Source organism: Oryzias melastigma, linkage group LG23 (genome assembly GCF_002922805.2).
Source record: "Oryzias melastigma strain HK-1 linkage group LG23, ASM292280v2, whole genome shotgun sequence".
NCBI classification, from domain to species: Eukaryota; Metazoa; Chordata; class Actinopteri; order Beloniformes; family Adrianichthyidae; genus Oryzias; species Oryzias melastigma.
The window spans coordinates 15,516,272-15,536,066 of NC_050534.1; the positions used below are offsets into that span (position 1 = coordinate 15,516,272).

General features: G+C 34.4%; 1 protein-coding gene and 1 long non-coding RNA gene across 6 annotated transcripts in view; both read left to right on the forward strand.

Moving 5' to 3' along the window:
* The window catches only part of apaf1 (apoptotic peptidase activating factor 1), a 45,175-nt gene extending 32,236 nt beyond the window's left edge, over positions 1-12,939 (forward strand). The window contains exon 27 of the mRNA XM_024290801.2: positions 12,073-12,939. Within this exon, the coding sequence (XP_024146569.1) occupies positions 12,073-12,219 (147 nt within the window). The 3' untranslated portion in view covers positions 12,220-12,939. The remainder of the gene's footprint in view (positions 1-12,072) is intronic.
* A 995-nt stretch (positions 12,940-13,934) lies between these two features.
* The window catches only part of LOC112159146, a 60,500-nt gene continuing 54,639 nt past the window's right edge, over positions 13,935-19,795 (forward strand). For 2 of the 5 annotated variants that reach the window (XR_004947183.1, XR_004947185.1), the window contains exons 1-2: positions 13,981-15,299; positions 15,445-15,526. This is a non-coding gene — a long non-coding RNA (uncharacterized LOC112159146). Of the gene's footprint in view, positions 15,300-15,444; positions 15,527-19,795 lie in introns of all 5 variants that reach the window. The other 3 variants (XR_004947184.1, XR_004947186.1, XR_002921431.2) reach the window with 3 other exon arrangements.

Genomic DNA, 19,795 nt, shown 5'->3' on the forward strand with positions numbered 1-19,795 from the left:
CCGCTCCTCTGAGACGGGCATCGAACACTGACCCTCATCATTTCTCCCACCTGCCTGCGTCTCCTGATGCGTGTTTCTCGCACCTCCCCTCGGAGCACACACAAACACACACAGACTCTCCAGACGACGAGGAGACAATCCGTCACTGTGTCGTCGGCCAAGAGGGAGGCGGCAGGTGTGAAACGCCTCCTCCTGCCTGCACCAACACACTTTCCCGCTCAAAGCCCCAGAATAATTCACACCGTCATGTTAGAAACAAAACACAAAAAAAGCTCAGAAGTAGCTTTCTGTAAAAGCTGACTGATCTCATTTTGATGTGAGTGTTGAGGTGAAGGAAGGATTGGAACCTTCTGATATTTCACTGATAGTATTTTACTTTATTTACTGTGATATTTATCCTGTGGAATAGTTTGGTAGTATTATAGTAAGACATTGTTATTGCTTATTACAGTGCAAAAACTAGAAAGTAAATAGAGCTTTGTATTTTAAAAAAGTGTTTTATTAATTACTTTTCATAATTTCAAAAATATATTTTTTTAAGCAATTTTTTTAAACTTATTTAAAGAAAATCCTCCAGCGGGGTTTAAATTTTCTAATTCTAAGGAGTTTATCTTTTGAGTTCAAGTATCAAAATGTACACTGCAAAAAGTGAAATGTTGAATTTTTACATTTAAAATGATTAGGTTTTATCAAATGTTTGATGGTTTACTAACCTCAAATATTTAGTTTGATAAAAATCGATATTTTTAAATGTAACAAATTACAGAGCTTTTGTTAATTGATTAAAAGTTTTACTTTTTAAGTGTACACAAATTATCTCAGGCCTACTTTTTAAGCTCAGAAACTTATTTCAGTCACAAGTTTAATTAGTTTTGGAGAGTCGGTGAGAAGGATGTAGCTACAGACAAGATAGTGTCTGACATAAGTGGAAATGATAACAATATTTGAATTATTATTCAGGAATTAAGTCTTTCTAATGCAGCTTTTCCGCAAAAGTTTAAAGATCCACTCCAAAAAATATAGTTTTTGGTGTTTTTTTAACATGCATTTTTAGCATTGGAGAACATTTATAAAATAATTTAAGCTTAAAACTGATTTTCTGTGAATTTCTTTATTGAAATTTAGATAAATTGCACCATTTTTCATTCACTTGCAAGTTCGTGATTGGACGATTTATTGTTTGTATCACTTTTACATAAAAAGGTTAAAACAGTATAGACACAAGAGGAAGAGAATCTAACAATTGATATTTTAGTAACATTATGAGTGGTTTTCATCGGATTCTGCAAATCTTTTTCTGTAAAGAAAGATCTTCTGTGTTATTATTTAGTAGTTTCAGTCGTACTAGTTCTATCTTTTGTTTTTTCCAGAACCTCTTGCACGTAGTCGCGCGTTCATTCACACGTTTGTGGCTCACACGCGTCCGCTCTGTTTGTCCAGATGGATGGGAGTGTTAAGATGACTGCTCCTCTCTGCCATCACTGTTGTCAGACATCCCTTAAGAGATCAGTCTGCAATGAAAGGGAGATTTGATTTGAAAAGAAAATCTTTTTCTTCCACTCTCCCCTCATTCTTTAGTAGTTTTTTTAGCTCCCCAAACACCAGTTTTTACTAGTTTCTCCTCCAGCTGTTTCACACCTTCACTTTTATTTTCCTTCCTCTTGTCATGTTTGTCTTTGGTCTGCTCTGGTGACCGTCACCTTCAGAGGAGATGTCAAGCGCTTGTCTTTCCACTGGCAGTGATGTTTTTGCTGAAAACTGTTGCAGACTGTGCCCCGTCTCTTAAGTGCATCTTTATGAGACATTTTAAACGGGGTGACGGTTACAGCCGGTCATTACTCAAGTCAGCCTCAAAGTGATGGATGGTCCAGAGGGGGGGGGGGGTAGATGAAATGAAGGTTGAGCTAACCTTTCCTGGAGATATTTAAGACGTGGAGGGGCAGAGAAAGCTTCACAAAACAAACCATGAGTAGATATTTTATTATTTTGCAAGCAAATTTTAATCCAGATTCACAACAGATGGTGTTTAGGGCCTTTGTCAGGATTTTCTTAAATCTATCCAAGTCTGTGATCATGTATTACCCTTGGCTCAACAAAGAACAAATTATTTGGGAAATATTTTATTTTTGTGAGTTTTTTCCAACCCGTAAGTAAGATGCCTCGATCTCTGAGGCTCCGCCTTTGGCTGCTTGTGGATGCCCCCCATTACATAACATAAATTTAGAGTTGGCTCGTTAGTGTGTCTGCGTTTCGCCCACAAAAACAAACGACAGCCAAACTTTTGCAAAAAATGGATGTGCATACCGCATTTAGTAGCTGAGCGATAAAGTTTGCGGCTAAACATCGCTAGCTGAGCAGCTAAGTTAGCGGCTGAGCACTGCAAGCTGAGCAGTAAAGTTGGCGGCTAAACACTGCTTGATGATTGGCAAGGTTAGGGGCTGAGGACCGCTAGATAATTGGTGAAGTTAGCAGCTGAGCACCGCTAGTTGAGGAGCAAAGTTAGCGGCTAGCTAAGCGGCAAAGTTGGTGGCTGAGCATCGCTCCCTGAGCAAGGAAATTAACGGCTAAACACCGCTAGCTAAGCGGGAAAGTTAGCGGCTAAACACCGCTAGCTAAGCGGAAAAGTTGGTGGCTAAACATCGCTAGCTTAGGAGCGAAGTTGGTGGCTAAGGCCCGCTAGCTAAGCGGAAAAGTTACTGGCTAAGCAACGCTAGCTTAGAGGCGAAGTTGGTGGCTGAGCACCGCTCCCTGAGCAAGGAAATTAGCAGCTAAACACCCCTAGCTAAGCGGAAAAGTTAGCGGCTAAACACAGCTAACTAAGCGGAAAAGTTACTGGCTGAGCACCGCTAGCTTAGGAGCGAAGTTGGTGGCTAAGGCCCGCTAGCTAAGCGGAAAAGTTAGTGGCTAAGCACCGCTAGCTAAGCGGAAAAGTTGGTGGCTAAGTGCCGCTAGCTTAGAGGCGAAGTTGGTAGCTGAGCACCGCTAGCTGAGCAAGGAAATTATCGGCTAAACACCGCTAGCTAAGCAGAAAAGTTAGCGGCTAAACACCGCTAGCTAAGCGGAAAAGTTAGCGGTTAAGCACCGCTAGCTTAGAGGCGAAGTATGTAGCTGAGCACCGCTAACTGAGCAGTAAAGTTAGAAAATACTACATAAAAAGAAATATCTCATGAAAGTCTGAAAATGTACTGACCTGTACTTATACTCATGGAATAGTTATAAATTTAACATGAATGGGAGAATCATTTGTAGCAAAGATCATTTTTAATTAATTTATATTTGTAGCTTGAATATACTAGGATTTATACAAAAAAAAAATCACATTTCTATTTTACCTGCAGATTTTATCAAGAAATCACAGGTATGGCAGGTCTTCTAGTTATTATCCTTAAAAAATGCGTAAAAGCTCTACTCTGGCCCCTTTTTAAGGTTATTCTGCCTTGTAAGCAAATAAAAGTCTATTTAAAAACATATTTTAATACAGAAAAATGTGTTTTGATCACCCGTCTTGATAATTTTATTGATCTGAAAACCACTTTTTACGTTTTTGTATTACTTTAGATTTAAATTCCCACTTTGATCGCCTTTTGATCCATTTTAATAATGCTCCAAGGGGTCTTTTAATTATAATTATGCCGTTTTTTGCCAAAAAAAAAAAAAAAGTGTCTGCAGAGCAGCAATAGTTCATAGAAATTCACCTCCGAATTGTGGGCGGGATCATTAGTGCAGAGGAACCCCGCCCCCCTTCCCATCACCTATCTATTTACATCCTCTCCCACTAAATCTAACAATATCTGTGCAATTAAAAGGGATATTTGAGCTATAGTGGGTTTTTCAAAAATGATTTCTTGTTTTTGCATAAAATATGTTTTCCTTTAAGCTTTTGAAATCAGCCAAAATCGTTAAATTCTGAGTGGGCGTATACTAAAGATTCCAATTATTCAGCATGTCTGGGGAGCTACGTCGCCACACGATGACTGTTTCCATCTTTCTTTATTAAAATCTGCTCATTATGAGTCAAAATTCATGTTGTTTTTGTTTGTTTAGAGTCTTTTAATCCACTGCATCACATCTTTATAAATAGCTTTAGTGTCAGCCAACATGGCAGCTCTATTGTGCGCTTCTTTAAAAAAAAATTCTCTGTAGCAGCAAGGTTCCAGCTTCTTCTCGAGGTTTATTTCATCTCTGCTTAGCACTCGAGGATTGGGCTTCTTTTGAGCTCTGCAGCCTCTTAAATGAAAGCCATCTGGGGTGCTGAAGGAACCTCATGTTGGCTGCTCCCCGTGGCTTTTTCTTTAATTCCTCCCTTCTTGAAAATATGTCCAGAAATTGAAAGTAGCACGTTGTGATGGTAGCTATTTTTAGACGTGGCAGGTATGTGATTAAGCCCGTGTTTATTTAACTGGCCGCCGCGTTTGCTCGGGCAGGATTGGGAGTTTTGATTTGAGCTTTTTCTCCATCCCACTGTTCCAGAAATGAGCTGTCCTGCTGCGCTGCTCTAACACAGAAGCAGACCTGCCTCTAAAAATACCTTCACACACGCTTTCAAAATGCAAATTCTGGAAGTGTGTCTTCATATTGCAGGAATTACAAAAACGTGCCGTTTAGCAGCCTCACGAGGCCGCGGTGCTGCCAGATGTTTCTGTCCCCCCCATGACTCCATGAGTTTGGCATTTGTTTCTGCACAGGAGAAAGCAACATTTAAGAAGTTTGAAAGAGTGCTGAGCCGAGAAAATGGCCTGAATTCAGCTCTTTTGTGGAGCGTTGGTGAAATATTTATCCGGCTTTTGTTTCCCTCGTTAATCCGGGGTTAATTGACTTAGTGGGATAGACTGAGATGAATGAGTTTACATTTAATTGTAGATCAACGGAGGGAAATTTAGTAGAGAATAATCTTTTTAGAATTGTGATTTTAAGCATTTGCCAAATTTTTCTCTTTTTTAGATTTAAAGACAGTCCTATAAGAAATTGATTTGTTATTTTTATACACATTCCAACATCCTAATGTGAAGTAAAATAATCTAATTTTTAACTTCATGATACAAAGTGAATAAAAAAATTTGGATCCTCATACTGGAGGACACATTCATTTTCAGTCAGACTTAATTCACTTTTTGTTTTTCTTACTTTATAATTGTAGATTTCTGTACAGAATCGCCATTCTTTTACCATCTTAAAAAATAGGAGCATTAAGAAAATAAATATCAATGAAATATCGCGATACTTTACTTGCCGATACTTGTATCGATTTAAAATACTGCTATGGTAATATATAATTAATTTTTATAGGCAATATTTCAATAATTATTTTAATCAAATATGGTTAAATCTTACTTTTGTTTTCTACTTAAATATTTCCTAAACTACCAAAAAAAGCAACTTGTTAATGAGATATAGTTGCAGTGTTTAATGTTGTAAAATGACATGTATTTTACAATTTTACTAATGTAAAAACTTTAATATTAATTAGGTAATTCTTGAGTCGTATTTGGAAAAAAAAAAATATTGTCTAGTGCTTTCTTGGGATATATGCATGTATTGATATACTGTATTATAATAATTTTGGCATTATTTCAATACAGAATGTTGTCTTAAAAAAATAAAAGAACAGTCGATGATTTATGCTCACCAGAAAGTTATGAAAGTTAGCAAAATGTTTTCCCGCCAAAAGTGATTTTTGAGATTCCATGTTGGCAGCCATTTTGAAACGAGCGCTTTTACTGCCCCTAGTGGAATTATTGTGCACTACAGGGCAAAAATATGTAATCAATTAATCTTTAAGGAAAGTTCAGATCATGGTAACGAGATAGGGGTCTGTATCAAATATGATATAAATGGTTATGTAGGGTTAAGTCATTTTTAAAATAGGTTTTTTTTCCTAATAATTACTGTGTTGTTCCTTTTTCAAATTTATCTTAGGTGAACAAAAAAAATTGATTTAAAAAAAAAAAGCTGTAAGTGTGAAGTAAAATGTAAAAAGGTTCATCAGTGTTTCATCAGATGGAATCTGAGATGAATAACATTTTTTTAAAATGTATTTTTATATTCTAAAGTGTAGAAACTGTACTCACTCCCTCTGGAGTTGGTAGAGGAGCTATTTATGTACGAAGAAGATAAATCACCTCCCTCCACCATCCTGAAGACCCAACTGTGCTCTCACTCACACATGAGCATTGTTCTGGAGAACAACACAAGACAGGTTTCCCCGTTATGTAAGCGATGCTGACTTTCCCTCAGGCATCCGGGATAAAAAGACCTATTTAGCTCCCCGCTGCAAATGTGGAGGGACTGCTGGACGACATGCAGCGCTGCTGTGGTGTTAGCCTACATGAAGTGTGGTTACGGATTCTGACGCAGCGACTCTCCGTTTAAATTATGCAGATGGCATATATAGGGTTTGCTACACAAGTCCCCAAACTAGATCAGAAGCTCCCAGTTCGCTCTTCATGCAGAGGAAACCCCTGAGCAAGGTCCAAATATTCAGCTTTATATGGATTAAAAATGTCAAAAAAAACATTTTCTATTTAAATGCTAACAAGAAAAAATCCATAATAATAAAACGGCCAAAAATTTAGAAGAATCCATTTCACAAATTTGATGTTGATGTTTCTTTAAAAGTAATTTTAACAATCTTACTCTATTTTTTTTTCAAGCTTTAGATTTGATTTTACAGAATTTGTGTCCCTTTTTTTTATGTAATTTAACCTGACAGTTTCTCTTAAGTTTTCTATTTCTCTGATCACCTTCTGATCTGTTGTAAAGTGTTTCCAGTGGAGTTTTCATTTTAATGATGCAGTTTTTATCCAAAACAAAAAACGTTAAAAAAGTTTTTCAATAAACTAATTTCAGTTTAAGACAAATACGTCTTGGTGACTAGAATTTTTTTTCTTAAAATAAGAATTTTTGGTCAAAACTTTTCTAATCCTGATGGCAGATTTTTTTTTTTTTTGCTTATTTAAGTTTTTTTTCTTCATTTTGAGATTTTTTTATTATTTCTAGAAGGCTTTTTTTTTTGTTTTTTAGCAGTGTGACCCATCACACCTCTCAACCTAACATTAGTGGTGTCACAAAAACGTCGAACAGTACTGGAAAAAGTGAAGATATGCTCTGATTTAGTTGTCTACTGACTCTTTTGACGAATGCTGAGTCACCAAAAAGATGTTTTTTTTCTGTTTTTTTACATGTTGTGGTATTTTTCTGATGATGGAGGACATATACTAAGAAAATTAAGCTCAAAATTGCATTTCTGTTGACCATATTTTTCGGGAGTATAAGTTGCGTTTTTTTACATAGTGTTGCCAGGGGTGCGGCTTATACTCAGGTGCAGCTTCTATGTGATTTTTAAAGGCTCATATGTTAGTTGTTCTACCACTTACAACCACTAGAGGGCACTGCAGGTGTCGCGTCTTTTCTTCAAAAGTGCGACTTATATGATGTTTTTAATTATTTATTTTTTACAAGTGAATCCATCAGATATAATTTTATACATCATACATACTTTCTTTTTCAAACTAAATTTTTTTACCTGCTCCTAATTCACCACAATTTGAATAAAGTAAAAAATGTAAAGCAATTTTGAACTTAATTTTATTTTCACATTTCCTTCATCTTCTGAAAAATGTCTCAACAACATAAAGTTTCCTTATAGCTTTAGGCATTATATATTATTATTATCATTATTTTTAATAAAAACTGCTGCTTTATTCATCCTTTTTACTTAAGTCTAGCTGTAAACCTCCGAAAAGGCTCCAAAGTTGCCATAGATTTCCCTCCTGACTCTGTTAGCCATGTGTTGCTAAACTGTTTTCATTTTTTTCCTTAATTTTTTGGGGGAAAGCTTTATTTTTCTGGTTTTAGATTAATGACCTATCTCTTGTACTCCTCTAAGTTAAGTTGTCTGCAATCTGCAACTTTACCACTAGATGTCAGTAAAGTTTGCTCCCCGTTTGGTAAAAGTTTTTTATTCTGCTGAATATTTTGAAGTAATTTTTTATTTTTTTTTTTACTGTAAATTCATCTGTAAATGAATACACACTCTTGTTCATCAATTTCCACATTTGCATTTTTTTTTTTTTTCAATTTTTGAGTATTTTTGCTAAAACGATTAAAACTGAAGCTCATTCTTCCACTCATAGAATATAACTTTTCTTTTTGATGACTTTAGCAGCCTCGGATAACAAAAGTTTCTGGATGTCAGCCACTGCAGACCAAAGACTTTGCAAAAACAAATCAGAAATTCACAAACCGTATAGTCATTAAGCATCTACATGCATCACTAACTCCCATAAATCAATCGTCCCACTGTTATGGTGTTGATATCAGCAGATCAGCCATCTGTTCTCACAATGGAGGTGCAGTGTTACATGCAAAAACGCCGCAGCGAATTCCCAGAAGAGTCTGTCCGACAGTTGTTAAGATAAATGCTTAGAAAGTTTTTAACTTCTTGCAAAATTAGAAAGCGTCTCCGTTGTTCAGTGTTTTATGTTTTTATTAGGTGAAGTTACAAACCTCCAAATTTGTGCTCATAAAAATGTTGTACACTCACACTTTTCACAATAAAAGCATTCTCCTCGAACACAAACTTCACTTTAATTCTACTGCTCACAAATGTGCCAACTGTTTTAAATATTTACTTTTCTTTTATAGTTATTTAGTTTAACTTTTTTTTTATTTTTTTTTTAGAATTTTATAATTAGTTTGATGCTTTTGTTTCACTCTAGCTGTTCGTGAGCTCTTCTTCTTTTGTGCTTCAGTCTGTTTGGTGGTTTATTCCACATACATTTATATATAAACTCAGTGATTGCTTCAGTCTTTGAGTCCTCAACACTTTGACGTCTGGCATTTATTTTATCTTCCATGGAAAAGCCTTCACCCAAATGTCTTTTTCTTTGAGTATTCCTTCTCTAATCCCATCCCTGACTGAACTGATCCCACCTTGATTCTGTTTACTTTTATAGCTGCTGCTCAAGTTTTGGGAAAAAAAATAAATAAATAAAATTCTACATTTGCATATTGCACTGAATGCATCATATCTGTGATTGTTTAATTTTCCTTCTTCTCCTTCTTAAATTTTAGCTTCCATACAAATATGTTCTATATTCTATATTTTATATTTAGGAGAAATACGACATAAATTAGTGAAACTAGATTTCTTTAGAAATTATCCTATCATTTTGATCTCCTTTTGTTGCATTAATAGATGATCTGAGTTTTTATAAAAACCCCAATCCAAGAAAATTGTGTTTTTGGAGTTTTTAAGATGTTCTTGTAGCATTTTTCTGATAATGGGGAAAATTAGAGTAACACCAATAATAAGAGAGTCCAAATTTGGTAATTAAAAAAAAACCTTGAAAGTGTCTCAAAGGTGTAATCATGAATGACCAGAAATAAGGACATTTTTATTACAAAGCAAGCTCTGATTTTTAAAATCTGTTCAAATTTTATTCTGTATTTTTATTTGTATTATTTATTTTACCCGTTTTATAATTTTATGCGTACTTTCTATCTCTTAAACTCTTGTTTTATTTCTTTTAACATCAACCTACCAGAGACTCCAGATGGAAATTAGCCTGTGGATGTAATCTTGGATATTTACATTTATTTTAATGTTCATTAATATGCATCGTCAATAAAGTTATCTAAAAATAAGCTTATGATTACCATATTTTTCTGAGTAAAAGTTGCTTTTGTTTGCATAGTTTGGCCGGTGGTGCGACTTGTATGTGATTTTTATTTTTATTTTTTATTTTTTTAAATAGTAAACATTCAGTAAAATTAGGTTGTCGGTATGAGGGGAGAAAACAGTAAACAGATGGGTGGTGGGAAGAGGGGGCGGGCTTGCTTCTCACCAACAAGTCAGAGGTGAATTTATAATGAATTACTGCCGCTCTGCAGAAACTATGTCCTAGAAACAGCATCATCAAAACTAAAAACGCTTTTAAAATGGATCAAAATTCTTCTATTCTTTACTTCTAAATATTTATTTTGAGCTTATTTATTCCATATACATATATAATTTCTGGAGACGGTGTTTTGCAGTGTCTCTCTACAGCATGTTAGAGCAGAAACTGAGTGTTTGATTCTGGTACATCCACAGAATCCGACTGAAAAAGAGCAAATCTTAAGACAAACAGTGTTTTTGAGCCACGTTGGGACGTATTCAAATGAGCGCCTCCTAAAGTTGTGTTTGTGTAAGCCAAACATCTGCTGATGCCTTCTCCGCTGACGCCGCCTGGCTCTCTGCAGAGGAAACGAATGCATTCCCAAACCCACACAACACACACAAAATGCATAACTTCACAACAAACTCACAATATTAGCATTTATTATATCCTCTTTTCTTTCCCTGGAAGAGCTCCAGTGTCTCGTTTTGATGTGACATTATCACCTAAAATATTGTTCAAGTTTAATGTTCTCACCGACTCACGCCAAAGCATAAATGATTGACTCGATGCGCCTTTGATGATTCATCCCAAAGAGACGGAGCTTCACCGGAAAATGTCAGCTTTAAACAGAGATTAAACAGAATCACTTAGGAAAGCTGATGTGGATATTGTGTGGGAGTGTGTGTGTGTTTAATATTGTGCTATTAAATTCATCACGGTCCTCTCTGCAGCTATCATTAAGCTCCCAGTGTGCTGGAATGAAAGCGTTTTCTTTTTTGCATTCACTTCCTGTTTGAAGCTCCTACAGTTTAGAAATGAGGAAAAATAGTTTTTGAAAATGTTGTTTGTGAATAAAAATGTTTGAATTGTTTTCACTACTCTCTACTTGGTGAACTATATATTGGATTTGTCAGTTTTGTTTGGAGTGTCTGAAATTTCCCAGAAGCCTCTGCAAAAAATAATGTGCATCAATGCTTGCTGGATTAGCAAATATTGACCACAATGCATTGTGTTTGAACGATTTTTATTGCGAAAAAAAAATTATTTACTTTTATTTTTTTATAAACCATCCGACTTTTCATCATGAGAACACGGTGGATTCTTAAAAAGTCTTAGAATATTTACATTTAATAGGTTTTTACTCAGGAAACTGATGTCATATTTGACATAAAAGAGAAGTGAGCATGTGTCTAAATTGATTGCTTTGATTTGATTGATTTACACACATAAAAAGGACATAAGAATACAAGTGATTAAGAAAAAATAATAAAAAAAATAATAAAAATAAAATTATATGATTGTGTGTCATAGAAAACCCAACTGGGTTTATCCAAGATGGTCACAAAATATATATAAAAAAAGAAAAATAGAAATAAAATACATTAAGTGAACAGATAGAGAACCAGACTGAAGAATCTAGAACATCAAACCAAACTATTGAAGAATAACAATTCAAAATCAAAATGGTTTATGAAATTTAAATTGTAAAACAAATATTTTCAAACATAATCAAACCCAGTTTTTAAACCTTGATATAAAAATCTTTTTTAGGTTGTTTTTATGAACCTTGTTATCAAGAACTCAAACTCATTTAATAATTTGTTGCCAAGGTAACGGAAAGACAACTTGTCACTTATGAATAGGAGGAGGGAGGAATGTCTGCAATCGTCTGGTACCATAAGAAAGAAGTTGATTTTTTATTTTAAAAATGTTTTTAATGTAGTTTTGAAAATTGTTTGAACATTTGCCTTGATTGATCATTAGAGAAAATGTAATATTGCTTTTTAAATCCAGAGCACTATATAGATAGACCTTTATTGTCATTATCACAAGGACGATGAAATTGCAGCAACCGTTTCAGTGCAAAGAAATTGGCATAAAAAATACAAGACATAATATAAAATACAATATAAAGTATAAAAAATAGTAAATAATATAAAATACTATATAGTTTTATAGTAGTTTGGGAGAACGGAGATAATTTGGTTTGTTGCATATTTGAGACAACGGGCATTACGGGGTTAGATGAAGAAAATACTCAGAAATGCAATTTTTAAGCGTAATTTTCTTCACACATGTCCTCCATTATGAGGATAAACGCCACAAGAACATGTTTCCATCTGAGTGGGTTTATAAATTGCTGCATGGATGTATAAAAGAGCGTCTTTATTTTTCTTCTTTGTTCCTCTAGTGGTGGGACGTGAAGGCCGGAGTCGCCCTGCAGACCTTCTACCCAAAAGGAAACGCTCTGAGGAAGATCCACGTGTCGTCAGACTTCTCCACCTTCGTCACCGTCGACAGCATCGGCATCCTCTACGCCCTGCAGAGAGTACCATGACGACCCCTCCTCCAGCCCCATCAAGCAAAAATACACTTTCACTTGAGAATGAACTATGAAGCTTTTTTTGGCTAAATGATTTTGTGTTCAAATGTGGGAAAGCAGCTTTTGAGTTTGAAGATGGAATAAAGTGAAGAGGAATGCACAAAAAAGCCAACAAATATCTCTGATGGAGGAGAAACGATACCTTTATGTAGCATTAAAGGCAGTTAAGTTTTTCTCACAACAGTCCTTTTTTAACCTTCGGTAGCTTTAAACTGCATGTAAGCTGGTGAAAACGAGTTTTAATAATGCAAACATCTTTTCTTTAAATCAAATCTGTGAATCTATCTGTACTTTCAAACCAGAAAACTTTCTTGACTTATGATTAATAATCCAGCTGCCTTTTAGAAATACTGTCAACTTTGCGCCCCACTTTTTTAATGAATATTTTTACCTGTTTGTCTTACTACTAAACTTTCTCTAATCTTGTCAGGGATGCTTTAGTGAGAGACTTCCACTACTTTTATTCTTATTTATATGTTGGAGAGCTGTGTCTCCTTAGCAGAGGAAATCCATCAAACCCGCACAAAGTCGTGAACTTCTGTGAACAAAAGCCGGCAGCGTTTTGTGCCGACTTCTTTTCTCTTGGTGCTGTAAAATTGCTCAGGATTTATTGAAACTGTAATTTAATGCGCGACACAGATGTGTTTTACACAGAATAAAACATTTTCTGTTGTAGTCTGTCATTTTTGTTACATTACTAATATAAATACTGGTATTTTTTAAATAAATCTTACAGATTTAATAACCTAAAAACGAATAATTTATGATGAGAACATCAGAGGAATATACTTGCACAGAACATTAATAAGCATCTTTTCAATATTCAAACATTTTTTTTATTTCTTTTGTCAAATTACAGGGAATTGTCGTTTTCTTCTGTCAATTGAGGATAAATACTTGAAGTGATGAACAGCTGACCGCTTTTCTTTGTAGCAACTGATGAAAAATTAGGAAAATGTTCAAATAAAATTCAAATAAGAAGAATTCACATTTTTATTTACCTGTGGAGATTTCTTCTTGTTTCAGACTGAATCAAACTTTTGCCAATTATGTCAACAGTTTACAGTCATGCAAAAATGAAACCGACACCCCTATTATTATTTTAAATTTAACACAAAAGTTTCAAAAAGTTTTAAACTTTGCAGTATTTGGTTTAAAACAAACATGTTAATAAACGGATGTGAAAACACTCAGAAACAATCAATTTAATGGAGTTTCACCTGCTTTTTTAGACATTTTTAAAATTTTAATTAGTCTTTAGTTTGATTGTAGACATTTTAATTTTGTCACTACTTGTTTGATCTTATAAAACATAAAAAGCTGTTTCAACTTTTCTATTTTTGCTGCAAAATTTGACAAGTTTACTACTTGCAACTGAGTTTTTTTTAGTATTAGAGTAAAATTATTGTGAAATATATTGAAAAATATCTGTAAAATTAAAAATTTGGGTTGTACAAAATAGACATTTCCTACAATTTTAAATATAAATTAATGAGGTTAAATTAAAGTAAAAAAAAAGGCCCCAGACTAAAAAAGTTTAAGATGAGAAATCAGCTCTTTGAGATTATCAGGAATCAAATCAGCTTAAATTCAGAGTTCATTTAGATAACAAAAATATACAAATTTAAACATAACAAAACACCCACTACCTCCACTTATTTTTTTATGAAGTCAAGTTTTATCGTTTTTTTCCCTAACACATTTACTATAATCAACCATGTTTTTCGTTAAAATCTAAGTGATATAAATTTCATTAGAACAAGTTAAAATTAATTTCCAAATTTGCAAATTCCTAAATCCTAAATTTGTATCAGTTTCCATTTTCTCAGCAAAGAACATCACTTCAGCTACTTATAAATAAATCATAAAAAAGAACAAATAAACACACAGTCGGTCTTTTCTGCTGACATGCAGTCACACTTCTTTCCTGCCTGTTTTCGTTTATTTTTCACCTTCTCTTTCTGCCCTCTCTGCTCCACACAGACGGCGATACTTCTCAGTTCTCTGAAGTTTTTCGGTGTAAATTGAGGTTATTCCCCTCCCTGCTGTGCTTTTATATTGAACAAAGTTGGGAAAAAGTTTCAGTTCATGGGTGCTGCAGAAAAAAGATTGGTAAATAATGACCACGCTTTCTGCTTGGTTCCCTCTTATGGCCTGTTCCAACAATTTATGTTGTTTTCTGATGGTCAAAGATCGAGAGTTAAACTTTTGAAAAGTTTTCATGTGTTTCACAAGATTATTTGGAAAGTGTGACAAATGAATTCTGAAGATAAAAGATGTTGGAAAAAATATCTAATTATGATGATGATCTTGATGAAAGTGGCATATAAAAATATCCTTTTGTATATTTTACCTTTAATGCATTTTTATTATGTTGTTTTTATATTTTAACTTTTTTTTTCTGTCACGTTGAGGGGGGGCTGAAGCCCACCCCTAGATAATTTAGAGTGTTTTGATTTTTTTCAATGATTATTTTTGTTTTAAAATTATTTAATACGTTTTAAAATAGTTGCAGGAAATTCAATATAAAAATGCAGATATATTAGTTTAAATAAATAGTTTAAACCTGTCAATACATGATGATAAATCACATGGTCACATTTACTTTACAGTATTAAGGTAAACGCCAGAGCTTCATTTTTCAGTCTGACAACAAGGAGAAAATTAACACGAGGATACAAAGAAAATACAAGAACTGCAAATAATTTAAAAAAAAAGCAATATAAGGCAGAAATGTTTTTAAAGTTGTCAAAGACACATTTGCCATATTTGTCTCTAAAGAACATGTTTTATGAAATTTTTGTTCAAATATCGATTTGTTTTTTCTAGAAATTTTTCTTTCTTTTTTGAAGAATTAGACCTATTAGGCCTCAAAGGTGACGATTTTAAGGGTCTGTGTTTGCAAAAAAACATAAACAAAAATAGTTTATCGTTGGCATTTTATTTTGAAAACTAACCGGATGTTTGCGCATTTGTTTCCGGTATCAACAAATAACTAAATAAATGATTAAAATAAATACATTTTTTCTTAAAAGGTAAAAATAACGAGAGAGAATTTTGAAAAAAGAGCATTTTCTTTTCCTACGAAACATTTTTAGCCCATATTGACTTTGAATTGATGTTTTGGGCAGTTTTGATCATAATTAGCTTGTTCGCTTCACCTGCGTGCTTCCCTTTCAGACGATTCAACAACATGGAGACTAAATAGATGAATAAAGACGGAACTTTGGAACTTTCGCCAAGAATTAACTCCTACTTAAAGGTAGGAGAGTTTTCTATGCTCAAATTAGATTTTTTTTTTTAAACCATCCTGTGTTAGTTTGACTGACGTATTAGCGTTTGAAATCTCAAAAGATAGTTAAATTAAAGCGGTTGAGTTTATCTCTGATCTTGCCACATTCAAAAGTAGTAAACTACACATATACATATCTTTCTAAGGACTTTATAAACGAATAGAAAAATAGAGTTTGATTAAGTGTTGATTAAGTGTTTACAAAGCTTATTAAGAGTTAGAAAAAAGTGTTTGCTGCAGAAATGTTTCCTACAGATGTTTTTAGCATGTTCTTGTGGCATTTCTCTGATGATGGAGGACATATACTAAAAGAAAATAACCTTAAAATTGCACTAATTCCTGTTGTGAATCAGGAAAAGATGAAAAACTGTCATAGAAAGAGCCTGCTCGTTGCAAGCTCCTTGCTCTGCTCCATTCTGATGCGTTCACTTGCAGACGAGTAGATCCATTAACGTCTTCATTGTCCTCATCCGAGCTAACACCCTTATTGCTATATTAAATATGCAATATTTTTTTAATGGACCACCTCAGAAACTTGCCTAGAAATTGACATTTTCCTTTTTATTTTGGCTAAAACAAACAGGTGATTATTCTAACCTCCACTGGTTTGCAGCAATTCTTATGGCTTGACGACCTTGTGGTCATTCTGTATGACTGTCCCACATTTCAACCTGAGCTCTTTGTCACATAAAAGTGCATTCAGATAAATATTCTCACAGTTTCTCATTTATTAATGGAGAAAGTGAAGTGATCTTGATTTTGAAAGCTGTGGCACATTTGTAAACCACAACAAAGTATTGTGTATTTTTTTTTTTAATAATTTTTATCAATTATTTTATTATCATTTTTCTGCTGGTTAATATATGCATGAATCTGAAAAAGATATTACGTTTTTTTTCTTCTTTTAGTGAGACTCATCTGTGTTCTATTTAATTATTAGATTAGGTTCTAATTTGACTTTTCAAGGAAACCCTAAAGAGACATCGAAGTAAAAAAGATATTTCAAGTAAAAATGATTTTTTTTTTTCTAAAAAAAAAATTGTGGTCACTATCTGTTTTTTTCTGGAAAAAAAAATTCTGGTTAATATCTGGTGAACACACGTTACTATTTGGTATTGGTACACACCAGTTACTCTCTGGTGCGGACCAGTTACTATCTTAAAAAAAAATCAATATTTGGAACTATTTGGTACATTTTATTACTTGTACTATTTGGTAAGTTACCAGTTACTATTTGATGTGCACCAGATACTATCTGGAGAGTACCACATGGTAACCAGAATTATTTATTTATAAAAAAAAAACACTTTTTTACTTCAATTTTTTAGAAACTTCTAAGTCTTTTGAGGGGCTCTGTAACTTTTTGCCTGTTTAATTGTCATTTTTCTACATCAAATCCTAGTGAGACAAAAGAGGAGTTAAACTGTAGGATGGGAAGCTACAATTGACATTCAGGCCTCTTTTTTTTCTCAATAGAAAGGTTTGTCACGACCCAACCTTCTGTCGTCATTATCTTGAGAACTTGCTATAAATATTCGGCGGTAAATCTTCTTTTAGTCGGTCTGCTCCCATTCACACAACAACAGTCAGTGTTATCTGGTTAAAACAGGAGCTGGTTATTTCCTGACACTGAACCTGAGCTGCTTTGTTTCTGGGGCTCTTGGTTATTATTGGTGCAGTAATAAGTTGCACATATGCAAATTTTTTTTGTATTAATGTGTGTTTTTCTGCTGCTGCAGGACTTTTTATTGGACAGAGGAGAAAGCGTTTGTGTTCTAGAGTGAAAAACGCCCCACTTTTAGTTCAGCTTGTTACTTATTTTCCCCGTACAGGCGGCTGTGTCTGTATGACAGCTGCTTCTGTGGTGTTTCTGTGTCTCTGTGACTGAGCTTGAAGGCTGACTCTCTAGTATTAACCTGTGGGGTAAAAAATTGAATAAGTAGACCTTTTTCCTTTTTTTTTTAGTGTCTCAATGAGGCCCGACACTGCAGCAGCTCTTTGTCTGCCGGAATATTAAGTGAGGGAATTTCGCTGCGGGAGCAAAAGCTGACGATCTGTCCCAAAGTAGCCGGAAGAGCTCTGCAACCTTGCGGCTCCAGCGGGTTAAAGGAAAAGATGAAAGTTCTGGCCTAAAGCGCTCGCTTTGGATTAATATTCTACCCGCTGCTGAAAACGTCACCTGCTCAAACTTGACTCCCTGATTGGTAGATGCGACGCAGCGACCTGTCAAACTTCAGATATTTAAAGGGTAACCAAACAGGGAAGGACTCCACCCACAGCCGAAAATGTGAAAATCCAGTCGGAGGGGTGGGGCTTGGGGGCAGGACTGTTATCATTACTGGAGCCGCAGATCATGATGTGAGACTTCTAAAACTTGCATTGTTTGACCAATCACAAAATTCAACTGCAATACCTAAGTTCAACCTTTAGGGGGCAGCACGCAGACTTTTTTTTTTTTTACCATATTTTCAAGAATCCAACAATTTTATTTTAATGTATCAAAAATTTGGAAATGTCTAACAGAAAGTGTCTTAAAATCCCCATTTATAGAGATCAACAGCCAAAAGAAGTTGATTTAGGGTGTGAATACCCTTTAAGTTTTGGTCATTTGCGCCCTGTCGCTTAAAAACGATTTACTGGCAGACCTTCGCACCGCACCCATCGCTCAAATCTTCAGATTTTAGAAAGCCTCATGTCGCATCTGTTCCATTGACTTAACATTGAAACTGGCCGTGTTTGGTGTGAATGCACCTTTAGGGAGGAGCCACAGGAGTAGGGAAGCAATATTTGCATATTTACCCCTTTTCTCCGCTGGTTAGTCCTTGTAAACTGAATTCTGTCGTCTACTATGACAAGGCGTCACACTGGACATCAAATAGTCTTCTTTTTGACAAAAATACAAAAAACCAAGATACAATATTTGATTTAACATTTATTAATTTCATAAGCGACTGTAGTATAAAGTTGGATAATACTCTTCGAGGAATAAATAAATCTATGAATTTCTGATAATGGACACCTCAAAGAGCATTATCCTTTACTTATTCAGCAGCTGCACCAAAAGAAAACAATTTAACTTCTTAATAATTTTATTTTTTCTCAATAAAGAAGTAAAAATGATCATGAGTCACAATAAAAAATTAGGTCATAAGAGTTATTAATTCCTATTTGAAGAGCCTAAATTGCACCTTGAATAATTAGAGACTCCTTTGGAAAATGATTCAAACTGCAAAGTTCAGCTATAATTGGTCTGCATTAGGAGCAGTAACTGTTCAGAAGAGCAGGCTAATGAGAGCGTGTTATTTAAACCTTTCTCGTCTCTCAGTGAGAGGGCTGCAGTCACATGTGGACTCCCAGGAGATTTTAAAGGTTCTGTTTCAAAAGAACTAAGCTCCCCTCCGGCTTTCTGTCAGCTATCTAAGACTTATTTTCTCCTTTTTTTTATAGCTTGCTCTCTCCCTTCTTTCCTCTCATGAATTTTTCACAGCTGATATTTTTGAAGCAGCTATATGCTGCTTTCAATGGTGCATAATAATTTTTTGGGGCACTGAAGCTATTACAATGACAACAAAACAACTTGGGGTAAATATGACTGAATGTAAATACTGAGATATTCTTAGATAACATTTCAAATGTGGATGTGATGGAGTAATTTAATTCAGAATAAGTAATGTGGATTAGAAATGCACTAGATCAAATTAGATTATTAATTTTTTAAAGAGTGACCCACAGATTCTTTTAGGAATAAATGATGAATGAATGGATAAAATGTGGGTTTTTCTGCAGTTTCCTGTTTAGTCCAAACAATTGAAGTTTAACCACACAAATATGTATTTATAATTTTCTAAATGAGACGAAAGTAATAGTAATTTAAAGACCAACTCTGATTAAAATAGTGTTTTTATTTATTCTTATGGTGATTTTCTCATGATGAAGGACATAGTAAAAGAAAATTATTCTCAAAATTGTATTTCTTTATTCAGATCGCAAAAATGATATTGGAAAAGTGTGAATTAAAAGCTGCTACGGCAAGCCGCAAGCTTGTGTAAACAGATGGATGACGGGAAGGGGGAGGGATTACTCTAGTCCCGCCCACAACTCAGAGGTGAATTTCTAATGAATTCTTGTCCTCGAAAACAACACAGAAAAAAAAAACAAAAAAAAACAAACATTGAAGACCAGGTCCTTGAGGAAAAACAAACGGTAACACGAATATTAACACAAATCATGAAACACTAA